Source organism: Homarus americanus, unplaced genomic scaffold, assembly GCF_018991925.1.
Source record: "Homarus americanus isolate GMGI-L3 unplaced genomic scaffold, GMGI_Hamer_2.0 scaffold30535, whole genome shotgun sequence".
Taxonomy (NCBI): Eukaryota; Metazoa; Arthropoda; class Malacostraca; order Decapoda; family Nephropidae; genus Homarus; species Homarus americanus.
Genome location: NW_024732440.1, coordinates 1,888,681 through 1,910,049, shown reverse-complemented (window position 1 = coordinate 1,910,049; position 21,369 = coordinate 1,888,681). Strand labels below are relative to the sequence as shown.

Genomic DNA, 21,369 nt, shown 5'->3' with positions numbered 1-21,369 from the left:
AAAAATACACACACACAGGTACTACAGTATATGATATGAAACCATTGTGTTTCTAAAACAGCATACCACTAAGGTAGTAGGCAGCTACCAAACAGGGAGGTACTACTGCTTGGAAAGATATTGGAAACATAATGTGTCGTCTAATGGTGGACCCTGCTGCCATATGGCATCAGGAAAATTGTGACCAAGTCCCAGATTGCTGATCTGACTTTCTGCCTCATTTACACACAATTGCAGGGTCTCAATTGTTTCTCTTACTTTGACAACACAACATACAATAGGTACATATATTGTTTCTCACTCTTGATCTTTTTTTTCATTTTTGTATGTCTATGATTATTATTATTATTATTATTTTTGTCGTTATTATCATTATTATCATTAATATTATTATTATTATTATTATTATTATTATTATTATTTAATTATTTTTATTTTTCATAAATTGTATTTATTATTATTATTATTATTATTATTATTATTATTATTATTATTATTATTATTATTATTATTATTATTATTATTATTATTATTACTTATTATTATTATTATTATTATTATTATTATTATTATTATTATTATTATTACATCCCCCCCCCCCCAAGGCCCCAATATGGGTCAGTGACCTGTGCCCAGGTGGGCTAATCCCCATGAAAAAAAGAGAATAATAAAAAATATATAAGTAAATGAATACGTACATTATTTTTATAGGTCATAATATAAGTGACTACTGTACTACATTTAGTTAAGATCTCTTCTTTTGTTGACATAAATGTTTTTGATTTATTTACTACAAGTAATGAAATACTGTACTGGACAGTACTGTATTTAAAAAAATTGCAAAACCTGCAGTTTGAAGATGAACGACTTACACTGCAATGGAATTACACACCTTTTGTGCACAAGGGTCGGCCTTTTATCCCCAGACATAATCCCTCTCACTATTTACACCCTCAGTTTACTTACCTGTGTCCTGGTTACCATTAAAACATGCAGGTTACAGTAATTACAAATAGGTTCGTAATGCTCACTTCAGTCATGCAGTTTACACATCATCCCAGTTTGGTATTTGCACTCATGCAAGTTTGATTATTTTACAGGTCCAAATGATGTTGCAGAAGAGAGCAAAATGTGTGAGCTAAATGATCAAAAGCACCTATTGGGATCAAAATGGCATCCTTTCCTCACCCCAAAAGGCTTTGATAAGTGTGTCACCTGTACCTGCTTGGTAAGTGTAATTGATGCTCTTGAAACAAAAATTATTAAAACTTCTGGGGTCTCTGACAACTGTGCATCATGTACAATACCTGTTTAATAAGTGATATTTTTTATCTGATCAGAATAAAAGTGATATTCCTTTCTCATTATCCCCATGTGAAACAAAATTCCTCAATAAAAGCAAAGGGAAGAGAAATGTGAAGTACCGATATCTGTGGATGTGCAATCCATTTTGATTATCATCCAAAAAATAAAGGGTAAAGTTTTGTGTTACCCTCCCCTTCGATTTTTATATAAAAACATAATTTTCTGATGTATTTTGGTGTGCTTTGCTCATATATGAAGATATAACCCTCCTCCCCCCCAATTACCATTAATATTGGTTGTTCAAAGTGGACAGGACTTTGAAATAGAGGGAAAATGTGGGGTTAAAACACACACACAAAAAAATCACCAAACAAACTTTCTAAACCTTATGGAACCTTATTCATGTTTTTGGTGTTTAGTTCAATATGTGAAGGTTATGTTATTTTCTGTGTTCAGATGAGGAGGGACCCATAAACTTGAAATCAAATCTTAATTTTTTTGTAGGTTAGGTAAGGTTTTCACAGGTTTGTTTGGTGTTTTTCCCTCTACTTCAAAGTCCAGCCCACTTTGCAACAAAATTTATGGTAGTTGGGGGGGGGGGGGTCACAGCTTTTTTCCGATGGAAATGAAAGCCATATTTGAACAAAATACACAAGAAAAATATGTTTTTGTATAAAAATTGAAGGGGTTAGTAAATTTAATCCATACCAAACAAAGACTATAAATATTATATTCATAGTTTCATTTTGAGCTGAATTGTTATTTTGCCTGACAGCTACATTCAAGTGGAAGGCCAGTTGTCAACTGCTCAAGGTTCCCATGCCCACCTCTTCCCTGTGGTCCTGATGAAATGGAGCCGCAGCCTGACTCCTGCTGTGCTAAGTGTCGCACCCCAAGACCTGAGGCTCCCCAGCCCACGGCTCAACCTGGGATGGTAAATGAGGGAGAATTGGTAACAGAAGAAGAACATAGGAACATCATTCTTGGCAGAGGAGGATGTCTTTTGAACAACCGGGTAAGTGCCTGGTCATGTATAGCAACTCAAGAAAAGTTTTTGTTTGGGGATTACAAAATAGAATACCGGTATGCTTATTAGTGTTTACATGTTAAGTGATGTCAAAATTCGTTATGGGATTCAAATACTGTATGATATACCATAGATTACAGGACCTTAGCCTAATAGGGTGATTTCAGAAGTGCAGTACTGTATACCTTATTTACCTTGTTTACCTAATGGTCACCCAAATTAGAGTTCACCATGCTGAGAGAAGGAAGCCAGTGGCCTGTACAGGATCCCTCAATTGTTCTTGATAGTCTTGGCTAAGGCTATTTTGAAGCTGATTATTGTTCTTGATTCCACAGCTTGAGCTGGTAGACCGTTCCATAGGTCTACCACCCTCTGTGTGAAGAAGTAATTCCTTACATTCATTCTGCATGATATCTTGGCAAGATTGAAGTTATGTTCCTTTGTGTTAGTGGTGCGTGACATTTTGAAAAATGGTCCTTGTTCACATTTTCATCCCTTTTAGGATTTTGAATGTCTATGAGATCTGCCCTATTGTGTCATGTCTGAAGGGTTGTTTGTCTTAAGGCCCTCAGTCTACTTGGTTAATCGCAATGACATTTCCAGAATCATCTTAGTCACTCTAGTGCTGCACCTTTTTAAAAATGCTAATTCTTTCTGGAGGTAGGGTTTCCATGCTTGTATAAAGTGATCCAGACTGGGACATACCGGGTATGTGAGATTTATAAAGTTGAAGGAGCATTTTCATATTTGTGTGTTTGAAGGTATGGATTATAATTCCCAAAACTTGTTTTCCTTTTTTCACTGCTGCTCCCACTTGTTGCTGCCTCCTGTGTGTCTGTTTAGGATGATGATTCTAACTAACTGCACTGTGTATTTGTTATGTCTTTCCACATTTGTGATGTGCAACTTGTATTTAAATTCAACCACATATCTCAGTGTCTGTGAAAGTGTTTGTTTGTTTGTCTCTCCCTTCTTCTTTGCTAGATTCTTTATATATACGGGTACTGTAATTAAGTTGTCTTTACATTTGTTTAATTCTTCTCTCATCTTGTCTTGGAAATTTGTGTTATGTTAGCCCTAACTGCCACATTATATCTCTGAATTGCTGTGGGTCTTGATTTGTTTATGATTTTTTTTTTTGTTCTTTAATCTTTCCTGCATTGATTGTTGGAGTTCTTTATCTAACATATCTATCTTGGTTTCATGATCCTCTACAGTTGAAATTAACCCTAAAGTTGTTTCATACATTCTTTGCCAAAGAAACATGGCATGTTCATTGTTTGTAACTGAGCTGCATTTGAGCGCTTTAATTGGATCCTCAGACAGTCTTATGCATATCTTGTGGTAATTTGTCTTGTATAGCTACTGAGTATAAATTCTTTTAGCCGTATATGTAGTGACTAAGCTGATCTAGAAGTACGTAGATGTTTGCTGCTTGGGTTTGACAGTTGCTTAGAGGTGTGTAGAGATTCAGGTGCCTCTCTGGTCCACTGTACACAATGTCAAGAACGTGAATTTAGTTTCATAGACATCAGTTCCTTTAATTGTTATTGATCACTTAGTGCAAATTCACAGTGCATGCTCAGGGCAAAATCACTCTTGTGCACTATTCTCTTCCTGCTAATGATACATGATGAACTATGAATATATGTGTTAATTCTGTATGACATAATATTTGTGACTTAATATACTGGTGGCACTAGTGACCTCTGGGCATAATGTCCTGTACAGTGTAGGCATTCAGGTGCCTGTGTGGAAACATAATACTTTTACTTTTTTACTTGTATCCTCTTCCCCACTTATCGGCTTGTTAGCCGCCTGGGCGGTAGGTCACGTCTCTGATTACTTTTCCTTTTCATTTATCTTCTTCACCAAAAGATCGGCTCGCTAGCCATCCGGGCAATCAGTCACGTCTCTGTCACGCACTGTTGGCAAATACTGGGCATGCACCGGCTCCTGAATGTACCTGAACCCGCTCCAGTGTTGGTCAAGTCTTGTCTTGAAAGAGCTCACACTTGGTGCCGTCACAACACTCTCTGGTAGATTGTTCCAAGAGTTTACAACCCTCACTCCAAAAAAGTTTGCCCTCACGGTTTTCTGGACTTGCGGCTTCTTCAATCTTGAGCTGTGACCCCTTGTGGGGCGAGCGTCCGCCAGCTCCAAGTAAGGACACTCAACTGAGTAGTGCCCCCTGAGATGCTTATATACCTCAACTAGATCCCCCCTTGCCTGTCTGTAGTATAAGCTAGGCAAGTTCAGGCGCTCCAATCTCTCAGGGTAGCTGAGGTGCCGAAGTGCAGGCACCAGTCTGGTGGCCCTCCTTTGAACATTTTCAACCAACTGACAGTCCCTAGCATATCTCGGGGACCAGATGGGGTGACAGTACTCCAGATGGGGAAGCACTTCACTCCTGAAGATCTTTACGAGGGACGGACCTGTTACTGTTTCTAGGATAAGCCACTAATTTTCACTTATTCACTTTTCCTCTGTTTCGTTTGTGCATTACTGTGTGCTGGTCTTGATATTTCACCACTTATCAGCGTATTAGCCATTTGGGTGGTTAGTCTGTACTTTATTAGTCTATTATTAACTTTACTTGTACAGTAATCCTTCACTCTATGGTAGGTGAATCACGGTCACCACTAAGTGAAGGGATGATTAGTTTTAAGATGGAAATAGTAAAACAAATTATCCAGGAAAAATTAAGTGTAATAAAAAATTTATGCCTCCACTAACAGGGAAGGTTGAACTGAAGTACAGTACATACACAATTTCATCTTTTGATACATTTTGTCATCAAGCAACAGAATCTAAAGTTTGTGAAAGACGGATCCTTCTTCATCTTTCAGAGAATTATCCTGAAGATTGAAAGAATCGCTGACCACTCTTACTTTTTTTTTTATACTGTACAATACAATGTTTTGAATTTTGTCTTACTTTGGCTATGTATATGTTGGTGCCATAATTCTATTTTATTGTCAGCACTGATCATTATTGTACTCTACTTCCAGCTATTGTATGAAAATGGTGCAGAGTGGCATCCTAGAGTGGCATCCATTGGGTACTACAAATGTGTGACCTGCAAGTGTAAGGTAAGGATCCGCTGCCTTTGTCAGGAAATATAGTAAAGGTTTGGTAATATGCCCCTCTGTTAACCAGTGTGAAGCCGATACCACTGAACTTCGAGGTTTGAAGAACCAGAAGTATCTATATACTGTCCAGGAAGATAAAAAGGGAGAATTAAAATACATGAATGATCAATTCAGTGCAGTGTACTATAGTAATTAAAAATGTAACTATAAAACAGATTGACTACATATACTTGACGAATATGTTTTAATTTTACAAATCAGATTCAATAAATAAGAGCATAGAAAATAAATATAACTATTAACAAACAATGATTTTTTTGGCCATTACTACAGGATACAATTTATTCCATTAATTGTTGAATTCTTATCTTCCAACAGGATAGCAATATCACGTGTGCTTATCATCAGTGTCCCACTCTAAGATGCCAGGCAATGATTCAAGAGAAGCAGGAGTGCTGCCCTCGATGTGCCAATGAAAATAGCACAATTAACCACGGTAATAAAACACGTTGGCTAAAACCATACATAAAGAGTACTCATAAGAATAAAAACGGTAACTGAATGCATAGTTTAGGTTAAGGGCAACCAATTAAATCTGTCAGTAAATCTTACATTGGTTAGATGTAGAGGGTTGAAATGACTGCCACGTACTTCAGGTGTTCAAAACAAAAATAGCAGATATTAGGCATTCTTTCCCTCTTAGCTGTGCTAAATGTTTGCTTTTTCAACTAGGAACTCCAGCCTGGTATTTTTCCATTTTTTGTGGCCCTGGTGTGGCAATTTTTTGTGGATGAAGAATGGTTGGTGGTAATTTGGTGAAGCAAAAGAATGAAGGAAGCTGACATCTCTCAGGTTCTGAATGCAGTTAAAATATGTGAACATATATGAATACAAAGAATTTTAAAACATTGAAAGAAAAGATTCCATAGTCAAGGGCAGAAGAATACAGGTATTTCAAAGTCCTAGTTAATATAGGGGGGCAATTGCAGCTAAGTAGTGGGTTACAGAATACTGTACAGGCAAGCCATAAGTTCTGTTCTGAAGTCAGTGGCTGAGATGCAGAAATGCCTGAGGTTCGTAGCAAAGGATGCAGACAGGCCTGAGGTCTTCCAAGAAGGGCTGAAGGATCTGGCCATGTCTAAAATCCTTAAGCAACAGGATGGAAAGACATGCCAGAGGTCCTAGCAAAGGACCAGACCATATGGGACCTGAGTCGTTAAGCTGGTGCTGAGGCAGGACTGGTGTCTTCCTGGTGGTGAACATATATCATGGAGTAAGATCAGTGCAGCATCCTCCAAAAATTCCAAAAAGACTTACTCTATTGATGCAAGATGGTCATTCTCAAAACAAACATTTTTACACCTGTTGAATGCAAGTGTGAAGTGTGATGCCACATTATTAAAGAAATGCTAAGATTTTTTAATTTGATTTTAAGACTTAGTGTTCTTCCATTGGGTACTAATTTGAGGATATATTTTACCATACATGTTTATTGACTGTTACTAATGCATTAGGAATGGATTATTGTAGAGGTTATCTACAATATTTTGTACCAGTGCACCTAGTAAAGAGGCTTGGTTTATAAGGTCAACAAAATTTAAAGTTCCTCTGACCACCATGAATGATTCCTCTCTCTCCCTTGGCAGCAAGCTGTCTATGGTACCAAAGATGACGGGTGTTTCTAAATCTGATTTTGAGTAGTTACAGAATATTGCTGTATTGGTGAGGAGATCAGCAGTTATGATGCCATAATACTCTACTGTTCAGATGGCTCATTTCTTCAATAAACATAGAATTTGGACTTTTGTGATGTGCAGTAACTTGTTCCCCTCCACATGTCATGAGCCTTAAGGAATTTTTCTTGAAGAAAAGTTTATGAATGAAACTCATTAAGTTTACAAGCATTAAATCCTTTGCAAAAACTAGTATGGAAGGCATAAAATCATGAATCTCCTCACTCTTACCCCCTTCTCCCTCCCTCATATTTTGTATCTGGTGGGCAGAACTCACATATAAAAAATGCTGACAGAGTTCTTACTCCAAGCTCAATTCTAGGCTGATAATATAGGTTACTGAAGTCATTTTCTGAAGTGCTGAGGGTGATCACTTCTCCTGTGGTGCATTTTATTATTCAAACTGTGGAGGCTACCGCTTCTATTTATAAGGTGGAAATAAAAAATGTAGTTTATTTCTGTATTAGAATGATGTGTTGTGAACCAAGCTTTTTGATGGCAGCAGGGTCTGATTCTGTCTTTGAGGCTATCAGTAATAGAGTAAATAATTTTAAGTGTTGACCATTTGTGAAATTTTGGTACAGTACTTGGTGTGAAACAGACCCTGATGTAGTAGGAAGAACAATATTTTTGTAAAAATGTATATACATTATAATAGTAGTGGCTATTTTGTGACTAGAGATTGCTTTACAATTCTTTGCATGTTTGGGAATTGATGTGACCCTATGAAATAATGCAGTAAGGTTCACTAGTTCACTATTTACAGAAATTTGAACCTAATTTGGTTATCAGAGGGTAAGCTCATTTTCCAGGTCCAGCAGACTATCATCTCTGGGTAAGTGCAAATTTTATTCCAGTCAGCTGCTAAGCATTAGTTTTCCCAAAATAACATGGTACGGGATCCCCGAACTAAGAACTGAGGCTTTGAGATGGAAAAAATATACTGTATAGTTATTTATGTTAAGGAAGACTTGTATAATACCATCACTAATGGTTATATACCCAGTGTTTTAGTCACAACTAATTTTTGTCTTAACAATCCTCCAATATTTAATATTTGTCAGTCATTGTAATGAATATTAGGAATTTTGAAGTCTGTTTCCTATTCTTAATTACAAGAGTAGAAATTATAATACTGTAATAATAAATAGCAATATTGTAGCAGATCCATAGTTGATTTAGTACCATTAGATTTTAATTTTTATAAGTTGTATCCTTTTCTCTTTTATGTCTTGTATTTTCTTCTTGTACAGTACCTTGTTATTGCTTGACTCCAAATTTCAACACTTACAGTAAAGTAGTCATGTCACATGACTTGTGAACATTACATGATATATTAATGGAGGTATTTTGCACTTATCCATGGGTTGCATAATACAACATATGTATCCCAACTTTTTCTAGACTAATTATTTAATTAAAAGGTTTAACAGCAGAGTACTTGGATGTTTGTCACAGTATTGAGGTCAAGCACCAACAGCCAAGACACACCATTGATCAGGTGCATTGTGCCGTGTGGAAGCAATTGGTCGTTTCACTTGATTTAACCAAACTATAATTTAAATATCTTAGGTCATTTTTGTTTTATCTATACAGGTAGTTGACATAATGCAGCTTAGCAGTGATTTGTACAGTGTGATGCATTTGATCAGCAAAAGAGACCAGCCATTGTCACATAACACTGACTTACACTGACAACTATTTTTTGGTCAGTTGTAGTACTTGTTACTCAGTGATCCATGCCACACTTCACTACACTCTGTTTTAAGCTATCTCATTTATCTGAGGGAATGAACAACAAAATACTGGTTATATATTATTTATTTATTTTACTGTAGGTGATAATTTCATCTGACTACAGAAAAGCTTTATCAACATTGTTCATTGGAATTTGTATCTTTGAGTTTTACATTACATTTTTATGCAGGTCAATAAAAAGCAAAACCTTAAGCCATCAAGTCAGGGGGTGGAAGGCAGATGTACCGTTGTTCCCCAGGCTAATGTCAAAGACCATAATTATCTGTACTGCAAAATGTAAGAAAGGCTTGACAACAAATACAAAATTACCTAAAAAACTTTTACTGTATGTCACTTTGAACGTGGTATTGGTAAGACTTTTTCAATATTTTTTTACTTGAAACATGAAACAGGAAAAAAGCTGAATTTTCTCAAGAACATTTAGGAAGAATATATACAGTATTTAGAAGTAAACAAAAAAGTAAATGGAGAATGATTGTACACTGTCAGAAAATATGTGGCAGTCAAGGTAAGGTCTTTTCCTTGCTCCTTTAATGGTAATTTTTAATTTGAGTACCGGGTACCTGTATTAAAATTTGGGAACTGAAATTTGCAATTTTCATGTACATTTCAATAAAATTAATGCCCATGAGTGAGCTACTGTGTTAAATATAACTACAAGAAAAAAAGTACATTTAGGAATTACAATATTGTGGAACCAAGTGATAATGGGGAGTTATTATGTTTAATTGAGCAAAATCTATTATAAAGGGGCACAAGTGAGACTTGAATGTTATTGTAGAGGCAGGCATTTAAGTTATTGATCAATGATATGTTTGTGCTGTTCTCATTTAACTTTGGGAAAAGGTGTTTATAGTATGAATGCAGGCATAATTTCATAATATGGACTTGTTTAGTTATTTGAGGAAAATATATTTATACTTCAGGGAGTTATTGGAATAACAAGTCCTTTGAAATAACAAGCATGCCATAGTTCATACTACAGTAGTAGGGTAAGTTAAAGTGCCACAAGGATGGGTTTGTTATCAAATTCTGCCCAGGCTAGAAAAGAGATGCTGAATTATTAGGACAGTACTGTAGTGCACTGTAATATTATATTATATATATATTAATAAATTGAGGCTACTGTAGTCACTTTTAAACTCCATGAGCACTTGAGCGTAAAGTAGCACAAATTGGAACACCTGTGATATTTAAAACATTCACAGTCTGACAGCTACACTGATCTGAGAAGATAAAAATATTGTACATGATCACTAGTCCCATTGGCTTATTATTATAGTGTATTATGCAGCTGTTATTGGATAATTCTTATTTCAGTTCTTATATTGGTTGACTCTTGATGTGAATGTTTGTAGCCAGAAGTTCAGCATGCAGCAGGTTGTAACAAAACAATAACCCTACATAGTAACAGGAGAACTTGGAGGAGGACCCAGCTGTGACAATATGGGTGAATTCTGAGTACTTAGTGTTTCCTTGAAGAGGCTTATTCTTCTTTTGTTGCATATGTTATCAAAAACTGTATACAGTATCAGTAATATGTAAAACTTATAATTGCTGATCTTCTCTTAATTTGATGATATGGTTAACATTAAGGTAAAGTGAGGATAGTGGAAGAGTGTAAACCATTATACCTCACATGTATTGACATTAAACTCAAGAATGTGTGTTAGAAACATGTGGCAGTGGCAGTCATTGACAGATGAACTCTTTTGTGGTCATGGCAGTTTGTCCTTTGAATAATTTGAACTTTTATTAAGAAAATGTGTTCTGTATATAGAAATTAGGTTCATTTGATTAAAAGAGGATGTAGCCTGATCCGCTTTTGATGATGGCCTCTTTGATGATGACCTCTGTTAATGGCCTCTGATGATGGCCACTTTAATGATGGCCCTGAAGAGGGCCACCTTGAATGGTGGCCTCATTGATGATGGCCTCTAATGATGGCCCTTTTTAATGATGGTCTCTGAAGAGGGCCACTTTTGGTGTCTGATGACGGCCTCATTGATGATGGCCTCTGATGATGGCCTCTGATGATGGCCTCTGATGATGGCCTCTTTGAATGATGAAAGGTCTTCTTTGCAGGGTATATTGCTAAGTTATATATTATAGGTTGACATTAAGTGATGCATTTGCGAAAACTGGCATTTTCATTTAAATTTGTATGATAACTAATATCTTTATTTATTTAGCTGTTTCTTTTCTATCCATGGTAGGCAATTTAGTTTTTTTTTATTTTAGTTTCAGTATTTGTACCTTGTCGAATGTAAATATAAACAAAATACAAAAACACTAATGATAATTTCTCAAGCTAGTCAGTTTTTGCAGATAATTTTTATCAAAAGCATGATAAGGATGTTCTCAAATGAAATATTTTGTAAAAAATGCACACCTCACAGCTTCTGCTGAAGATAAATACATATTTCTTACACTCTCAGACATTAATATTTTCCTTTTGAATGCCTCAAAAGTCATCTCATACATTTGACAGATTTACTGTACTATGGTATTTAAAAATTATAAATTTATAGTCATATTTTTTTCAAATGAGCTTAATATGAATCTCTATCTGTTTCTTTCATTTTGATTTTTTTAGGTTGCAAAAAATTCCTTATTCAACATCTTCCTTGTTTGTTTCATCATCTTTTTTTTTGTCATCATATCATTTATTTTAAGTACTGTATGTCTGTGCATATCCCATTGTTGTGTTGATATTAGACAAATCAGATAAGTTTCTCAGCATTATCTAAAGAGCATTTGTAGTGAGGAAGCATAGTTTCACTTCTTTAAAACAATGGAGAAATATGATAAATAGCTGCACTCCTCAATGACTGTTTGTTCATCCCAGCACAGAACATGATGAATTAAACTGATGATCATGTAGTAAATAATTATTGAATTACACTGTACAGTACGTATATGTTTTATGTGTATCACAGCAACAAACTACAGTGGTATAGTACAACACCTTGTTTTGTTTTTTGTTCTTTAGTTATACCATTGTGGTGGTGAGGTGGCAGTTTTCTGTGGGTTTACTATTTGATCAGAAAATCATCTGAAGAATAATGCAGTAATTCCAGAACCATTGAGAAATTTAGCGTTTCAAGCCATTACGAGATGCTGAGGTAACATCAAAACTAACTTCATAGCTGTTTGGTAGTCTCAAGTATCCCCAGTGACCTAACTCTGGTGTGACAAGTGTCATTTAATTTTTAACCAATTTTTATATTTCTGAATTTATTAATGGCTAACAGTGATTACTTAAGCTAAATATTATAGTCATCACCCAACAGTGTACTAAATTTAAACTTTTACAGATTTGTTATCTATTACATTAATTATTCAGGGTTTTTTAAATTAGCAAGCATGGCCATACCTGTATGTGTAATGATATCAATCTCTGATAATCTGAGACAAACTGCTGCAACCAATCAAAAGTTTGATAATTGTAGCTTCATTATATTAAAGAACTTTTTAATCTTATTACTTCTGGCAGTTTACATGTGTACAGTTCTACTAATACAGTACAGTACAGGTATACCCAATAGTTAAACTGGATGACTACCAATAGTCTTGAGGAGCTGTCATTTTGACAAATCGTGAAACTATGCTGTAGTTTCAGTCAATATTTTGAAATTACAGTATGTATAATACAATATACAAATATAATACTGCAGTAATGCAAACTTTTAGTGAGTTATTACATTTATATTTATTACAGTAATTATCATGGCCTTTGTTTTCATTCGGACTACACTTGTTTGTGACCAATGCTGATGATTTATTGTGAGAAAACCTTTTAAATATTTTAAAGAATTATCAACCTTTGCTACTTTAAATTTATATGACAAACTGAAATTGTGGAAATATTTTATAAGTCATTACAAAGGTAAAGAATGAAAAAATTATTATGCATGAATTTACTTATATAGTACTGTACTGTATGTAACACTCAAAAGATAATTTATACCTATGGATCGATGAAGATATTAATCTGGTTTAGGTCAGTTGATTACTACAGGATTTGATGCAACCTTATTGTAGCTGTGATGAAGACAATGGTAGAATCCTGTGAATGGTGCCAGCATCATCCGTTGTGTATGTAGCCTTACTGACCAGAGAATACAACCATACTAAATAAAAGTCTCCCTGTGATGCTAGCTTACTTGTGACCCCTTCAGGTAGCTAAATGGGAAGTACCTGTACAGTCATATGAGTACACATCATTTAAGCATTTATGAACAAGTGTAGACCATTCATATTAAAATAAACTCAATCAAATCATCAACACTTGACAAAAAGTGTCTGCTCAATCTGTTGACACAGATCTGTATACATAGACAAACTTTTCTCACCCTCAAAGCCTTCCCAATATTCAACAGCAATTTGTACTGTTCACTTGCATTGAGGTGTTCAAGTGGAAAAGAGGAAGTGTGAGGTGACATAATTACCATCTAATTATTTTTTAACTACTTTAGTGTTTTACAAATGCAAGTTTCTCGGTTTTGCATTGTTTTTAATATCATCAAGAATTATGTTTATGAAAATGCCAGAGGAAAGGTAAACCCTTGGCTGAAAGTGCAGGAGGACATACTACTGCCCCAACTGTCTGCCTCTCACTGATACTGTATGTACAAGAGACCACATGTTTATGTAGTATTAAAATTATATTAACTTTCCATGCAATCTGTGTCCATTGATTGACTTTTATTCTCAGACTTGCTCAATAATACAAAAACTTTTGTTGGCTCATAATTATATATTTAAAAAAATAATAATATTATAAGAAAGGTTTATGCCTTTTGTAAAATATATTTGAAAGTCTTGGCCGAAACAATTTGAAGTTATACCAGATGCAAAAACAAAATTTGCTCCCTTGAGGTACAGTATCTGAAGTCGAGGCAGCTACACATGACCATTATAGTGTAACAAACGAATGTCTTCCTTATTTTGTTAGCAATCACATGTAAATCAAATAAGCAATATTTTTTTATAGTTATTGCTGATAATACATGCTGCCATTCTGTGTAATGACGTGCTAAAGCTGGGAATTGCTGTGTTTTCATTATGAAGTTTACACTGTAATTTCTGTTTTTCTCTCTTTCACATCTGCTGCTCTCTTTTTTTCTGATTCAAATTTTTTCTCATATTGCCTTTTCTCTCTTTTTTTCATTTGCATTCTTTCATTCATTGTACTATTTCTTTCATTGCCATTTCCCCTCTTATTAGTGTATTACATAGTCAAATATATATAAATATATATATATTTATCTTTTCTTAGCATTCCTAAATATGTAAATAATAAACTTTTGTTGTTGTTCTAAAAGAATAAAGTCACTACAATTGTTATGACTTTGCTTTATCCTTGTAAAAATTTGTTTGGCTTAGGGGGGATGGTTTGTCTTTTGAAGGTACGAGGATGGAGGATGAAGAGGAGATGGGGGAGGAGGAGGTGATGGAGAAGATGGAGGAGGAAGTGGTGATGGAGAAGAAGGAGGAGGTGGTGGTGATGGAGAAAGAGGAGGAGGAGGTGGTGATGGAGAAGAAGGAAGAGGAGGTGGTGATGGAGAGGCAGGAAGAAGAGGTGGGGATGGAGGAGGAGGTGGTGATGGAGAAGAAGGAGGAGGAGGTGGTGATGGAGAAGAAGGAGGAGGAGGTGGTGATGGAGAAGAAGGAAGAGGAGGTGATGGAGAAGAAGGAGGAGGTGGTGATGGAGAAGGAGAGGTGAGAAGAAGGAGGTGGTGATGGAGAAGAAGGAAGAGGAGGTGGTGATGGAGAGGAGAGGAGTGGTGATGGAGAAGAAGGAGGAGGTGGTGATGGAGAAGGAATGGAGAGAATGGTGATGGAGGAGGAGGAGGTGGTGATGGAGAAGAATGGAGAAGAAGGTGGTGATGGATGGAGGAGAGAAGGAGGTGGTGATGGAGAAGAAGGAAGAGGTGGTGATGGAGAAGTGGTGGTGATGGAGAAGTGATGTGGTGATGGTGATGGAGAAGAAGTGGTGGTGATGGAGAAGGAAGGAGGTGGGAGGTGGTGATGGAGAAGAAGGAGGGGGAGGTGGTGATGGAGAAAGAGGAGGAGGAGGTGGTGATGGAGAAGAAGGAAGAGGAGGTAATGGAGGAGGTGGTGATGGAGAAGAAGGGGGAGGTGGTGATGGAGAAGAAGGTGGTGGTGGTGATGGAGAAGGAAGAAGAGGTGATGATGGTGGAGGAAAAGGGGAAGGAGGAGGAGGAAACTGAAAAGTTTTATATACTTGGGTAACGTTGGTCTGCCCCGGCCAGTGTTGGGATCAGAACTGACCTGTCAGTCAGTCAGAACACCGAGATAACAGAGCCGAGGCTCTGAGGAGAACAAGAAGATGAAGGGCAAGGTAAAGTTAAGAAGTGGGAAGTACAGAGGAAGATTGATAGCAGGTGGGCTTTCCACCTTGCGGAGGCTGGTTTGTGGCTTAACCAGTGACAGGCGTCCCGCAGTCCACCAGGGGCAAGGGAGGGTAGATAAGCTAATCTAATCTAGTGTAAAGTTCGATCCAAGGGAATGTGCTGCTTTAGGGTTCGTTGGAGGGTCCCTTCAGGTCCTTGTGTTGCTGAAGGGATGTTCCTCATCTTTTGTGATTGGGGGGTCCCACCAGGTCCTTGTGTAACTTGCAGGATAATCCCCATCTTTACGGTTATGTATGTGGTGTTGGTCTTTCGTGTTTGTTGTTTGTTACCTTGGCCCCCAGAGTATTTAAGGACCGCGGAGGGAGGGGGGAGCGCTCTGGATTTTGGAGGGAATCTCTTAACTAGGTTAATTACAGCATCACCGTGCATTTGTTTAAGTCCTTTCATTTTTATTTAGTTTTTCTATAAAAAAAATCAGTCTTGATTATCGCCTTTCGATTGCTAATTTTATTATTTTTCTATTTCTCGTTTTTTTTCTTTAACTTTTCACTATGGAGATTAATGAATGTGGTTTTACCGGGAGTCAAACAGATGTACCAGCCATTATCAGCTTTACAGAGTCGGGCGGTGGTGTGTGTGTCTGTCCTCCCGTAGAAGACTGACAGGTTATACAACATACTGTACATATTTACACGAAGGAAAATATTAGAATTCGTCATACTAGATTTATCAAAACTTCAAAAGCCAGATTACAATTGACTTTCCTATGAAAGATTATGAGTAAAAAATAATTCTCAGTGAGTTGGAAGTTTCTCTAAATTTGTCATATTTTTCACACAAATACACATCTGATTGTGTATAATAAGTAATGTTCACTCATAAGATCACTTAAATTTCCAAAGTCTTTAAGCTTCGTAATAAAATAAACGTATTCAACAAGTGTCCGCCTGGGTTCCTTTTATGCATTACTGAATATAATATAGAATTCATTGGCCTCTTTAGCAGTGGGACGGCCTTTATCCTCTCAAGCAAACTACAGATTATGAAACACTTTATTCAACAACATCATGACAAGTATCGGCAACAGAAAAGAAACAATAAAAAATACTTTAATTTCTCACACAGAATGTAAATAAGTTTCTCACCCTTTAAGTAGACCAGACAGTATTTAAGTACTCCAGGCAGTATATAAGTGCCACCTATATATAGGCTTTACTACCGTACAGTATTGTTAGTGAATATAGTTACAATACTTCATAGTTTGCAGTTATGCTTTAGTTATCCCAAGATCTGTAATTTTCTTTCGTGCCCGAAGAACGAAGTAACATTTTCTTTCTGGTTAAAATCGCGAATTCCTTGTTTTTCAGTTATTTGGTACCAAAAATTCATATTATTTTCTCAGACTCTATAAGATGTCAATATAGTTTTAGTTAGATGGTAATAGGTGATTATTCAAAAGGCGGTTTATATTTTAAACGTAAAAAAAAGTAATAAGGAGGTGAGGGAAGGAGGTGAGCGCCATCCATGAGTTAACAGCGCCACTAAACTATTATCACTTGGGGGTTGGTGGGGGGGGTGGGGAGGTGGGAGTGGTTCAGTGAAAAGTTTCTCGTCTGGTGATTCTGGAAATCCGTCACCAACAGGAGCAAAATGACAAGGAAGGGAACCAAGCTGGCAGACGCTCGCCCCACAAGGGGTCACAGCTTAAGATTGAAGAAGCCACAAGTCCAGAAAACCGTGAGGGCAAACTTTTTCGGAGTGAGAGTTGTAAACTCTTGGAACAATCTACCAGAGAGTGTTGTGACGGCACCGAGTGTGAGCTCTTTCAAGACAAGACTTGACCAACACTGGAGCAGGTTTCAGGTACATTCAGGAGCCGGTGCATGCCCAGTATTTGCCAACAGTGCGTGACAGAGACGTGACCGAGACGTGACCGATCGCCCAAGCGGCTAACAAGCCGATTAGTGGCGAAGAGGATAAAAGTAAAAAGTAAAAAAGTGCGACGACCTGACAGCCCTAGAAATATCCGCCTGAGGCATCGGTAAGAACTTTATTAATAGTATTATATCATATTATATAACATTAATAATACTGAGTAGTTGTTGGTATATTATTATAGTTAGACAAAGTTTATTTAATGGTTAATTTAGTCCATAGTGTTGGGTCGGCCGGCGGAGGTGTTGACTTTACTGTATGGTAAATTTTCACCTTTTTTCTTGTTGCCACTATACGAAATCAAAGTTGAAACAATGATTGGTATTATTGCAGTTTCGGCCAATACACGGACGACTGTTCTAACCATCCCCAACCCTTAGATCTCCTTTTGGAGTATTTCTGGCCCCATTTCAACCAGGGGGCAAATAATAATATCAGAAATGAATTTTAAAGTTTTTCCATACTTTTGGGTGGGATAACTCTAAAACGGTTAATTGCCCACTGAAGTAAAGGTCAAATTCCTATAAACCACACCAAAATAGACAGGATAAACTTATTTCTAAACTACTAGGGCATATTGGTCGAAACTGCAATTTTACTCTGTTTTTGCAATGGTTTTGGATGTTTTATGAACGAATTTGAACTTTTGGCGCAAATCAATAGTTTCTGAGACTGCCCCTTCTCCTCCCATCTCAGAATCTAAAGATTATCGCTTAAAAAAAAAATATATATATATATATATATATATATATATATATATATATATATATATATATATATATATATATATATATATATACACGACGAAGGTAAGTGTTTTAAAATTGTCTAAACTGCATGATAGGTTCACTAAAAGGTCATTTTTCATTAACCATCAATCATCATCTTTTACGATTTTTGTCTCTTACCCATTTAATAGATCTCTTAGAGAATCAAAAGAATATACTTGAATTTAGCCCCTGGCATTGCAAAAATAAATGCGATATTCGCCTTTTATTTGTTGTAATAATCACGAATTTTCTAAATCCCAATTTGATGTTTTGGTGACACGTAACGGTCAGGTTAGGTTAGGACGTGGCCTGTTAGGTTAGATGAGGTGAGGATTGGTTAGTACGTAGACCTAGTTTAGTTTTAACCTTTTTCACATGAAAAACAAATTTTTTCCGCTAGTTTTCTTGGTGTTTTAAATAATTCTGACATTTATTTTTGGTGAAAATCACTCATTTTCAGCCGCCCCCCATCCCTCCCCCCACCCAAAACCCCGCTTTCTCAACGTGGCCCCCTACATTGTTTGGGTGGAAGGCGGGTGGGAATAAAAAAAAAAAAAAAACTTTTGTCCCATAGATAAATGTCGGAAACTGGAGGAAAACTAGCAAAAAAATAAATTTTTCATATGAAAAAGGTGATGAGTCGTTAACGAAAAATTTACCGTTTTGTTGTGGACACTCATAGTTTGGGTAAAACTTTAGTTTCGGCCATCCCTTACGTGTGATTAACCCCAACAGTGGGGCGAAAAATGGAAAGAATCGCCTTGTGTGATTTCGCTCCGCTGCTGCCGTTAATCATACATAAGGTGATTGTTGGCATTAATCGTTTTCATACATAAGCGATTCCTGGTTTAACGTAGTTGAATGTCTTACATTGTATTGAGTAAACCTGTAACCGTACTGAGCGTCTTATGTGTTGAGTGTTCATAATCCATTCGTTTTCTTGCCAGACATATTTTGAAATTTGTGGTTTTACTTAATCACTTCTCATCACTCCTCCTCCATACATTAGGAACTGTAAGGATCAATAGCTATCTGCAGGCAAGATGCCTTTAATAAACTGGGATTAAGATCTGAATGGCTACAGAGTCGTAGGCCTATGGGTACGGCAGTGCCGCGGGGCATGGGCCGAACCTAGGACTAAAGAGAGCCTTGCCACGGCTTCGGGGTGTAAATGCCCTGCAGTGATTTGAATACGAAGGGAGTAAGCCTGTAACTCACCCTGTGTGCTGATTATTCTTGCAAGCATTATTGTGGCTGGGTTAACAGGAGTTCAAGGCCTTTCTACACGACGGGTCACAAGGGGGTGGGGGAGGTAGTGATGGCTACCTAGGTCCCAGTGTATAAACGACCATCTTATCTATGCCGCCCATGTGCAGAGTTGTGACTAGAGACTCCCGGCAGTCATCTCTGCCTGTCCCCGTCGCCACTCGTCTGCCTCCATAGGCCTTTTGGGGGTATAGGGGTTCTGATGATAATGGAAGGTATGATGAGCTGGATGATGTATGCACGTGAGTTGATTTATGTGGTGAGGCAGGACAGGAGTGCAAGCTGCAGCCATATATCTTGGTTCTCCCTTTTCCTGTTACAGTGGTGCAGGTAACCGGAATAACAGCGCAGTAGCTCACTTGTGTTACCGGACTGTGTGTGAGTCAGCTGGCAATTAGTGCGGCTGAGTGACTGATATGATGGTGGTAGTGCTTGAGGGAGGGAAGGAGAGATAGGAGAGGGGGGTGAGGGAGATGAGGGGGGGAGGAGGAGAATGGGGATATGGAAGGAAGGAAGGAAAACGGTATTGGATGAAACAGAAGAGAGAGAAGGAGTTGGGCGCGAGCCATGAAGGGCACCACCATGTGAATCCAAACATTACGAGTGACTCTGAATATGTTGTCACCCTCATCTCCTGCGTTTACTGTTCCTTGAAACTAGACAGGAGGCACATTTTAATTCCCTCATCCAAAAACTATTACCTTTTTCAAATCTTTTTTTTTCCCTTCATATCGAGGTAAATATCATCACCTTTTGTGTAAATAATCTGATATCTTAATTCAATAACGAGAGAGAAAATAATCACTACGTCAGGTGTTTCAAAGTAATGTACAGTGCCCATCTCTAAAACAAAAAACAAAGTATTGTTTTATTTTCCGTCCTTGCAATTTACAACGCTTGACGAAATGTTTTGAATATATGATCCTTCAGTGCATCATCATAAGTTGTGGTACGCCCGCTCGTCAAATCGACAACAGCTAAAGATGGGGGGTAGGATGGAAGGGGTGTGGATGGGGGGAGAGTCCTTGGGTGGCCTACTAAATACTTATAACAAGAAATCCATTAAGCTATATTAAGTACGGGATATACCTGAAATCCTCCCTCCACCTAAGTTTATTTCACCTGATGGATTACCTTAATTCTACCTGTGGGGAGGTTAGTTTAGTTGAGGTAAGGATAGTTTAATTTTATTAGGTTAGGCTAGGTTATGTTAGGATAGACTAGGTTAGATTAGAAAAGGATGGCAAGGATAGGATATGTTCGGTTAAATTAGATTAGGTTAGGTTGGTTAGGGTAGAGTTAGGTTGTTAGGTTAGCTTTAGGCTAGGTGGTGGCCATAGTCAAGGTTATCACACAGTCATTCTTCTCAGTAACTGTTGTTAAATTATATCTTATTCCTGGAACTCATACTGTAGTCACAACTGCTTCCAGGGAGTGGGTGTCTCCCCATCCTGCTCAATGCTTGCCTCACCCTCCCCCCTCCTCCCCATCAGTATCCGTCTCCCCACCCCCCTCCTCCCCTCAGTACCTACACCACCCCACCCCCTCCTCTCCCTCAGTGTTTTTCTCACACCATCCCTCCACCTCCAATATACAAGGTGTGTGTGGCCTAGACTGACATATCGAGCGTGACAGTGACGGTTGGAAGGAGCTGGTGGAACGAGTTACGGAGGTTTGTGGGGAGAATGATTCGGTATCAGTGGTGGTTCCGGTGTGTGCTTTGCGCTCTAGAAATGACGCACTGCACATAACCACTGATCGCCATAACGCATCTCGCCGTGATGCTGACACATAACTCACCGACCTTGACGCTTTGCAGTATACGATACTTGATTGACGCAGAACATCAATGACCCATCTACAAACAGTATTGACTCATTCCTAGTAACAGTGACTCCCTTTACTATAACACCGACTCAATCTTATGGAAGTGAAGCTTCTTGAACTGGGATTGACTGCATTCCTATTACCCATGACGCATTCCTAATAGGTCTTGTGTATCCCTACAACCATTAACGTTTTGCTCAGTGTTAGTAATTATTTCCGAGTACTACTAACCCAATTTTGATAGGTATGACTTTTTTTCATTTCTAGTGCTATTTG

General features: G+C 37.5%; 1 protein-coding gene across 4 annotated transcripts in view; it reads left to right on the top strand.

Moving 5' to 3' along the window:
* LOC121868752 (dorsal-ventral patterning protein Sog-like) overlaps window positions 1-14,260 on the top strand; it is a 77,765-nt gene extending 63,505 nt beyond the window's left edge. For all 4 annotated transcript variants that reach the window (XM_042369632.1, XM_042369630.1, XM_042369631.1 and 1 more), the window contains exons 8-11: window positions 1,101-1,228; window positions 2,081-2,320; window positions 5,344-5,424; window positions 5,803-14,260. In XM_042369632.1, the coding sequence (XP_042225566.1) occupies window positions 1,101-1,228; window positions 2,081-2,320; window positions 5,344-5,424; window positions 5,803-5,985 (632 nt within the window). In that variant the 3' untranslated portion in view covers window positions 5,986-14,260. The remainder of the gene's footprint in view (window positions 1-1,100; window positions 1,229-2,080; window positions 2,321-5,343; window positions 5,425-5,802) is intronic.
* The last annotated feature ends 7,109 nt before the right edge of the window (window positions 14,261-21,369 follow it).